General features: G+C 41.8%; 1 protein-coding gene across 4 annotated transcripts in view; it reads right to left on the bottom strand.

Annotated features, from left to right (window-relative positions):
- Positions 1-9,482, bottom strand: part of TMED8 (transmembrane p24 trafficking protein family member 8) — a 45,113-nt gene that overhangs the window by 15,118 nt on the left and 20,513 nt on the right. The window contains exons 1-2 of one of the 4 annotated variants that reach the window (XM_019640343.1): positions 8,244-8,801; positions 7,905-8,013 (exon numbers count right to left, since the gene is read on the bottom strand). In XM_019640343.1, the coding sequence (XP_019495888.1) occupies positions 7,905-8,013; positions 8,244-8,254 (120 nt within the window). In that variant the 5' untranslated portion in view covers positions 8,255-8,801. Of the gene's footprint in view, positions 1-6,937; positions 7,030-7,904; positions 8,802-9,482 lie in introns of those variants that run through there. The other 3 variants (XM_019640346.1, XM_019640345.1, XM_019640342.1) reach the window with 3 other exon arrangements.

Raw genomic sequence — 9,482 nt, 5'->3', positions numbered from 1 at the left:
AGGAGGCTGTGTCTTCGAAAAGGATTTTTATATAGTAACCTAGAAACTCTAAGCATAGAACTCAAAATCCTTCTATTGCTACTTATGAAAATAAGTTTTAGTCAAACAAACCTAAAACTGTGTGATCTTGGGCAAAATATTGAATACACTGTTTGATTTTCCTCATCTTAAAAAGAACAACAGGTCTGGCAGAGTGGCTCAGTTGGTTAAGAGTTGGCTTAAGAGCATGAGCTCTGAGCAGCAGGGCTGCTGGTTCGATTCCCACATGGGCCAGTGACACTGGCAGCCAGATGGCAACTGGCGCCCTCCACAACTAAGATTGAGGAACAACAACTTGGCTGGTCCCCTTCCCCAATTCCCCAATAAAATCTTTAAAAAAACAACAACAGGTGTACTTATTTCACGGGGGTTGTTATAAGGATTAAATGAGATAATACATTTTAACACATGGTATAGTATTGAGCAAATATAGAAATATTTTTTTAAAATGAGAATTTTATTACCATTATTACAGAGAAAACATTCAATGGCTATTATATTACCACCAATATTAATAATTATTATCTTCCATCAGCTGATTTCTGAGAAAAAAGAGTTTTATTTCATATACAAAGGTAAGAAGAAAGAACTTCTACTCAAGAAGCAACAGACTTTTTAAATATCTTGACATTGCTCAGTCATCAATTTTGTGTGGGACATGAAAACCACAGGCTCTGGTTGATAACAGTGTACCATTCACTGATCAGGGGACTATAATATCCAGCAGCTCAGGGTTCTCCAAAATACAGTTTTTCATTCATTATTCCATTAATGATTCATGTGTCCACTCATTCTAGGGCTCAGTGCAACTCTTCTCTTTCTGCTGTACGCTCTGATATCACTGGTGGTGGGTAGATGAGATGGATGGAGAGGGAGATTAAGAATGACAACCCGAAGGTCATGATAACGGTTTAATCTGAAAACTACATAATAAAAAACTGCCTCCGATAATGTGTGCGTGTATGTGTATGTGTGTGTGTGTGTGTGTGTGTGTGTGTGTTTTATGGATAAAAAATAAACACAATATTCTCTTGAAAGTCCACCTGGGTTCCACTTCAAATGTTTTCACATCTGAACTTAGTCTTCACAAGAAGATAAATGAAGACACTATACTATTCATTACAGTTTTATTCTCTCATAGTAAAATTTTATAACCCGAAATGGATATGACATTGCCCCTAAATACACTTAAGGGCTGACTGATGAATGACAAAACCATTCAGACCCTTCACTTCAACTTGTCTTCCCTGTCTAAGCTGCTGCCTACATCTTTCCCCAATTCCTTATCTCAGAAGATAAAAGTCCTTCGAAGCATTTTATCCAAAGCAGTTGTTGTCCCTACCTGTCAGGTGAGGGATGGGGCTCTGGATCACAGTCAGGAGCTGCTGGAGAGGTGACCTTGGTGTTTTCTAGATCTACATTCCCTAGAAAATCATGGGGGGGGGGGGAAATTCAGTATCTGAGACAGAACACAATCATAATTGCCTTATATCTTCAAAAATTTTTTGGCAGTTTCAAACAACTTTCTCTTTCCAAAAATATTCTGGGCATAAACTTTAAACTTTGGGAAGCTCAGTACATAAATTATTCAAGTCATCACATCCAAGTATTCTCAGATAGTCATAACCCATTTATAAAAAAAAGAAAAAATAGTCATTTTCCAAAACAAGTCCCCGCAGAATTAACCCTAATTCAAGAATCACTATTTCTCAGAAAGCAGATGGTTAAATTAGGCAGAAAATAGAGAGAGATGTTGAATTCAGTGCCAAAGTATAGAGTCATCTCTATATTCAATAAGTTCAGATCACTGTATCCAAGGTAAGGTAAAAGATTTTTGTAATTTTATTCATTTACTCACTCACCAATGACTTACTGAATAACTATTAGGCGCCCTCAAGGAGTACTTGGTGAAATGCATGATGACGTCCATGTTGCCAAGCTCACAACAAGCCTATGGCTGGTATTATCATTGCCATTTTGCAGGTAAGGAAACTAAGGCATAGAGATAGGACTCAAACCCAGGCAGTCACGCTCATAACCACTAGGTGCTCTGTTTTGTGATTTATTTGTTTAGCCTTTCTTTCCTTGAGCACTCAGATAAGCATATGGTTCAGTGTGTATTTAGATAACCCCTGGTTTAATCTCCTCTAGTGAAGACAGCAAGAAACTGAAGCCCAAAGTTCAATTTTCAATACAAAAATACAACTTCACGAAGTAAACATCAAACCCTGAAAGTTTCAGTTTGGTAGCAACAAAAAGGTACAAATGACAGGCAAATATTCGTGATCTGACTTTAGTCTAATTTTGTGTGTGTGTGTGTGTGTGTGTGTGTGTGTGTGTGTGAATAAGATCTATTTCTCTTTTCATCAATTTACACGCTCATAGATAGAAAGACCTGGGCCGGCCGAGTGGCTCCTTGGTTAAGAGTTGGCTTGGGAGCGCGGGCTCTGAACAGCAGGGCTGCCAGTTCGGATCCCACATGGGCCCGTGATGCTGCGCTCTCTACAGCTGAGATGATGAGCGTGGCTCGACCTGGAGCTTGGCTGCCGTGAGTCACCGGGGACGGCGTGGGCTGCAGTGGGTCTGCAGTGGGCTGCCATACGCTGCCGTGAGTGGCCGGCAGCTGGCGTGAGCCGCCGTGAGCAGCTGTCCAATGGCCGGTGACCAATCTGCCTCGGCTGGGAAGAGCGCAATGATCACAGTGCCAGCATGGGCCGGTGGGGCAACGTCCTCTGCAGCTGGACAGAGGAACGGTGGCGGGGGGACAGCTTGTCGGTTCCCCTTCCCTGATCCCTAGCGCTTTTCCCTGCCCCAATTCCCCAATAAAATATTTTTTTAAAAAATAGATAGAAAGACCTTAGAACTTATGCCACCCAATTTTCCTCTTGTGAGATAATAAAAAACATATATATTAGCCTCTGCCCTTAGTTCCTGGCACAGAACTCCTAAAACCCTTATAATTTCCTAAGTGGTAAGAGCACTAGGAACATCTTTTGTTCTTATATTTGGTCTTTGACCCCAGTTCCTGACACAGAGTTCTTAAATCCCTATGAATTTCCTGGGTGATAGCACTGTCTTTTGTTCTCATGATGTGGGGGCCCAGGCCCAGACCCTAGACTAAGCAAGCTCATTTTGGAGAGTACCCCCGCCCAGAGGAATGAAAGAAACTTCTGCTTCAGCAAAAAATTAACAAAGTATCTTGTCAAGAGAATAGGAAAAGATAAGCTAGGTATGTTTTATAGCTTGTTAGCGAAAGATAAGCTAGGTATGTTGTTAGGAAAAGGTAAATAAGTCCTGATTTATAGTTAGTTAGAAGAAAATAAACTTGCCAAGTTTTATGGCTAGCTAGAAGATAAGTTAACTGTTTGTTAAAATAAATTTTTTTCCTCCTTTTACTCACTAACTGCTTTATTTTTGCTTCTGTATCCAGCTTCAGCTATAAATTCCGCACCCGCCAGGACTTGGCGCCGTTTTTTTCTTTTGAGGGAGACAGGACACCAAGCTTGGTAAATAAAGCCTTTGGAACAAAAGCCCTTTATCTCAGTTTTTGTTAACGAGCCGGCACCCCAACAATGAGGTGACTCTTGGTGGGCTCCTGGATGGGAGCTGCTCACCAGAAAGTTCAAGCCATGATTGGAAGCTTAAGATTTTAGCCCCACCAAGGGGAGAAGGCCTGGAAATGGAGTTAAGGGTCTATCATGCCTACGTGATGAAGCCGCCATAAAAATCTCAAAAGTATGAGGTTCAGAGAGCTTCCAGGTTAGTGAACACATTCATATACTTGGAGGATGACACACCCCGGCTGCACGGGGACGGAAGCTCCTGCACTCCATACCCTCCCAGACCTGGGGACCTAACTCCTTTCAGATTGGCATCTGAAGTGTGTCTAGGGGCAGGGAGCAGTCCTGTGGAACTGAGCCCTTAAACCTATGGGATCTGATGTTATCTCCCGATAGTGTCAGAAATGAGCTCAATTGTAGGACACCCAACTGGTGTGGCAGAATTGCTTGGTGTGGGTAAAAAAACCCCACACATCTGGTGTCAGAAGTGTTGTGAGTGTGTAGTAGTGTGAGAGTAAAGGAGATACACAAGATGAGAACTAAGGTTTTCCTTACACCTCTCAACAAAGGAACTGGATCTAAGACAATTGTCACATGTTCCCCAGTCTCTGCCCCTCTGTGAAGAGGCCCTTTTCACTGAGATTAATGAGAACAGCAAGTTCCTCCCTATATTGACCTAAGGAAAATCTGCTTCCTAATAAATTCTGCTCTTTGATCACTCCTCCTCACAATATCCTTTCAAATATTTACTACCTGTGATCACATTTCCTGCAGGTTGCTTCCCTGGCTGACTGTCTCCAGTTCTCTCAATCATCCCTTACCAGCGGTTCTCAACCTGTGGGTCGCGACTCCTTTGGGGGTCAAACGACCCTTTCACAGGGGTCNCTGACCCCATCTCTCCTAGAATGACCTCATCCCGCCTTTCCAAGTCCACTTCAGTCACAAGGGACTCTAAATCTCATGAGAGGCCTCAGACAGTTCAAGCAGTCTCTCACTTGAGGGTATTTGCGCCTGCTGTCACCTCTGCCTAGAATCCTCTCCCTCCCGTTACTTCATGGCTTCCTTCCTCCAGGTTTCTGCTCAGCCATGACTTTGGGGAGGCCTCCCAGATGTCTGTATATAAAATGGTTCTTCCCTCCCTGGCCCCACCACTCTTTACACCCTTCCCTTGCTTCGCTTTTCTTCACTGTACTCATTACTGCCTGACATATTATGTACCATATTTTGTTGACAGCAAGGTGCATGTTTGTTTTCAGATTTCAATACAACTGAAATACTTTGGAATGTCCTAAAAATTGGTGGTGTCTTAAAACTGCCGCGGGCCTCAACTGACATTGAGTCTTCCCATGGATTTGCATGTGCTTCTGCCAGGGCTCGGGAGTGCTCCCCACTGAGTTGATTTGCAATGAAGTTCTATTGAAGGGTTTTGTTTAAACCACACTGGTAGAGTGAATTTAGACAACAAACTGGCGACTACAAACTTGTGGTTCATACTCTCAGAGGAGATAACCCTCACACAGTGCCAAGGTTGAGATATTCAAGTTTGCTTGCTGGCCTCTGCTGTGTGGAGGGGTTTTTTCCTTGTTTATTTGTTTACACTGCAGGTGTTAAGCTTCTGGTGTCCCTGCTCCATGTGGGGGTCTCTCATGAGACTGCTATCTTGGGCATGTTTTCCTTTCTTGGTGGTACATGAAAGAGCAGTTCGCCTTACAGCTGATGGCAATGTAAGAGCCTATGAAATACGATGTATACTTGTTTTCTTCCTGTTCCACTCACTAGACTAAAAGCTCCATGAACTTGGATTGCTTGTTCATGTGTGGTACCTTCAGTGCCTAGAACAGTGTCAGGTACATAGCAGGCTCTCAACAGAAGTCTGTTGAATGAATAAATAGTAGACACCCACTAAATATTTGTTGAATGAATAAATGAATAAGTTAATTTTTGTCTGGGAACACAAGAATTTGGAACATGAGAATACAACAGTTAACCTGACCATGAGCCTGATCTTACTGGATGTGGCATCTATAATTTAGTCTCTTCTCTGCCTTTGTGCCTACGGCTTTGCACAAATACGGTTTGGCTTATTTAAAAAAACATTTTAAACAGGACATGCAACAGACATAAATTTAATATTCACATTAGCATTTCATGCTCTGAAGAATTAGTGAAGGGTATTTTGGGAAAGATAAATTGCAAATCATTTGATGCCAATGATAAACCACGTAAAGAAAAAACTCGCACTTCTGGTTTATGCTGACCTAGCACAGGGAGGCCATCCCAGAGGGAGGGGACAGTCTGGCCAGCCACCAGCGTCACAAGAAAAGATAGAGAGCTCTGCCGTTTCCATGTCTAATATATACAAAACACAAATGCTAAACTTCAGGCACCACGCTTGCTAGGTTTTTTTCTTCACATGCTAGATTTTTAGAAACAAAACTTTAAAATTAAATCTCCTTTTTTCTAAGAATGTTCTATAGTCCTCACTAAAAAAAAAAAAAATGCACTTATACTGAGGAGGAAAAATCAGTTTTGTGCCAAAACCAATCCCCCCAAATCCTTCACATCAACAGAAAAAGGGTGGTGACAGGAAGATGGGACATTCTTTTCAGGAGATTTGATGAGAATATAAATTGTCTAAAATCATCAAAGCCTTGAGGAGGCTGTGTCTTCGAAAAGGATTTTTATATAGTAACCTAGAAACTCTAAGCATAGAACTCAAAATCCTTCTATTGCTACTTATGAAAATAAGTTTTAGTCAAACAAACCTAAAACTGTGTGATCTTGGGCAAAATATTGAATACACTGTTTGATTTTCCTCATCTTAAAAAGAACAACAGGTCTGGCAGAGTGGCTCAGTTGGTTAAGAGTTGGCTTAAGAGCATGAGCTCTGAGCAGCAGGGCTGCTGGTTCGATTCCCACATGGGCCAGTGACACTGGCAGCCAGATGGCAACTGGCGCCCTCCACAACTAAGATTGAGGAACAACAACTTGGCTGGTCCCCTTCCCCAATTCCCCAATAAAATCTTTAAAAAAACAACAACAGGTGTACTTATTTCACGGGGGTTGTTATAAGGATTAAATGAGATAATACATTTTAACACATGGTATAGTATTGAGCAAATATAGAAATATTTTTTNCCTATAGGTTGTCTCTCCCACTATCAGTGTTCTATAAATAATTACAACTTCCCCTTAGACCAGCCCCAGGATTTGCATTTAAATAGTACATTTGCTGCCGGACGTCTAGCCTGCATGGAAGAGTACAAATGTCACCTGATACTCAAAGCCCTCACTAACCCATAGCAGGAGCATGCAATCTCTCACTTCAAATCACTCACATTAGTGTTCCTCTGTTTCATGCTATTATGCCTTAATTTCCTGCTCCTTCTCTAAGCAATCGGCAGGCACCTCAAGAAGAAATGTACACCGACTGCCAACATGGGAGAGCACATGAGTGAGACAGCGGTCCAGTTCAGAGAGCAGAATTATAGTTGCAAGAAATAAATACATTTTGTAATCTTCCCAGACTATATTCTCCTAATTATGTTTCTGGAGAATAAATCTTTCAATTCTTAACTCCATTACTAAGTGAGGTGAAGCAGACTTCGGCTAACTTGCTTGAATTGGTTATTCCTTTTCCAGACAGCTAAACAAAGGATTTAGCTTGCAATTTATTAACTGGATAGCCTTAGTAAAGTCACTAGCAGCTTTAGCCTCGGTTTTCTCATCTGTAAAATGGGGACATAATGGTACCCATCTCACAGGATTGTTCTCAGGAATAAACCAAGTATTGTGGATAAAATGTTTACTATAAAGCATTATACAAATATAATTATAATGTTTAGCATTGTCTTTATTGATACTAATGCCATTTGTTATTGTAACATATATGTTAATAATGATAGAAACAACCCATTCCTCCATGCTCGGGAGACCACTGCTATCAATATCACTTCTATGGAATCTTTGCCTTAAGTATGGAGTAGGTCTACCACCAGAAAAATGAGACTGAAACAGTCCAGTGGTTAAGGCTCCTCACATTGAGGAGATTTTAGACAACACGTAAACATTCATTCTAACACTTCATTTTTTGAATAGGTGCCTACTGGGTGCTAGTACGGTGATGGGCCATGTGGGTGTTACCCAGACCATTCTCCAAGTAATTAAAAATGAGATGCCCTCGAGAGCAAACAGACTTCTGTGAACCACCCTCAACGGCACTTTCTAATTGCAACCCACCCATTTGTATCTAAATCCTGGTGCCACCAACTCCCTTCCAAAGAGAGAGGAGAATGCACTTCCTACCTCTGCAGGCAGCAATTCCTGGTCCACCAAGGCCTGAGCCTCCAAGGCACCGCGGGCTTTCCGCACATCTTCCGTGGCATCCTCACTCACTGGAGATACCATTTGCGGCCTCTCAGAGGAAGAGAGCATGTCAATTCAAGGACTCATAAAAGGCACAACAGCCCTGGAGAAACTCAGAAATAAAACAGCCTTCAAAGGACACCCCCCACAACCCCTACTGTCACTTTAGCTGACCACTGTCCAGGGCTGAAATGGCCCACAATAAAGTGGTGACAGTGTGTGAAGGCCCACGTACTGACGAAGTCACATCCCAGGCTCCCAGCACCATGGTAAACACACAACTCAGTCATCTGAGATGGACTGCAGGTCTGGTTTTATTCGTCACTGGGATGGGTGCCATTTGTTCCACACAGATTTCTACAAAAACAAGAGTGAGAATCCCAGTTCTGTTCTACACATAAAGCCATGGGCTAGAAGCAAAGGGAGGGAGCCTCACCTAAGCCAGAAATTGACTAGCAAAACAAAGGAAGCACCAACTGATGAGCAAAGCAATCCCTCTGCACAGTTGATTATCCCCCAGCTGTCTTTCAGCACTTCCATTTCACATCTTATCACAGATAACCATATCACACTCAATTCACCAGGTCATAAAAACGGTAATCACTGTCTTGCCTTTTTAAGCACACTAATCTACTATCTCAATGACTTAAAATACAACTATTTGAATAGCTGATTTTAAAGAAACAAGAGAATAATTTGTGCCCTCTTCCATTTCCCTGGGCTTCCAGAGACTAGAAAGTGAGTTAAATGCCAGGGCTATAGTAAGCACAATACCCAAAGTCTCTAGGTAATGTTTCCAACAAAAGGTGGCATGGATTCTTTAGAGCAGCAGTTATCAAAGCATTGTGTGTGTGGGGGGGGCGGGGGGGAGGGAGACACCCAGGTGGTTAGAGCTCAGGTGGTTAGAGCGCAGTGCTCATAACACAAAAGTTGCCAGTTCGATCCCCACATGAGCCACTGAGCTGCACCCTCCACAAATAGATTGAAACAACAACTTGACTTGGAGCTGATGGGTCCTGGAAAAACACACTGCCCCCCCCCCCCCGCCAAAAAAAAGCATTGTCTGGGACCCTTGTGGTCCTTAAAACTCTTCCAGGGGAGTCTGTGAAGTCAGAATTTTTTCATAATAATTCTGAAATATGACTTGCTTTGTTGGTTCATTTCACCTTCTCAGGAGTATGAGAAGATGAAATGGAGTTTTTCCAGAGACTACATGAGGTGACACTGCAACAGAATGAATGCAGAAGCAGATCTGAGAATCCAATTGTGTTTTAAGGCAGACATTAAAAGGATTTAAAGATTTCTCCTCTCACAAAATTATTTTTGCTTTGGAAAATAGTTGTTTTTCATTAAAAACATGTTATTTATATTAACGAGTTTGTTATTGTTCTTTTTAAACGAATCAATACAATTCTTTTCAGTTTTAATTTCTAACATAGTAAACACTGATAGATATAACCCACATAAATAAAAATTCTTTGGGGTCCTCAATAATTTTTGAGAGTGTAAAGGTTTTGA

Source organism: Hipposideros armiger, unplaced genomic scaffold, assembly GCF_001890085.2.
Source record: "Hipposideros armiger isolate ML-2016 unplaced genomic scaffold, ASM189008v1 scaffold_49, whole genome shotgun sequence".
Classification (NCBI taxonomy): domain Eukaryota; kingdom Metazoa; phylum Chordata; class Mammalia; order Chiroptera; family Hipposideridae; genus Hipposideros; species Hipposideros armiger.
The sequence above is the reverse complement of the archived record's forward strand: the minus strand, read 5'-3'. Positions and strand labels throughout refer to the sequence as shown.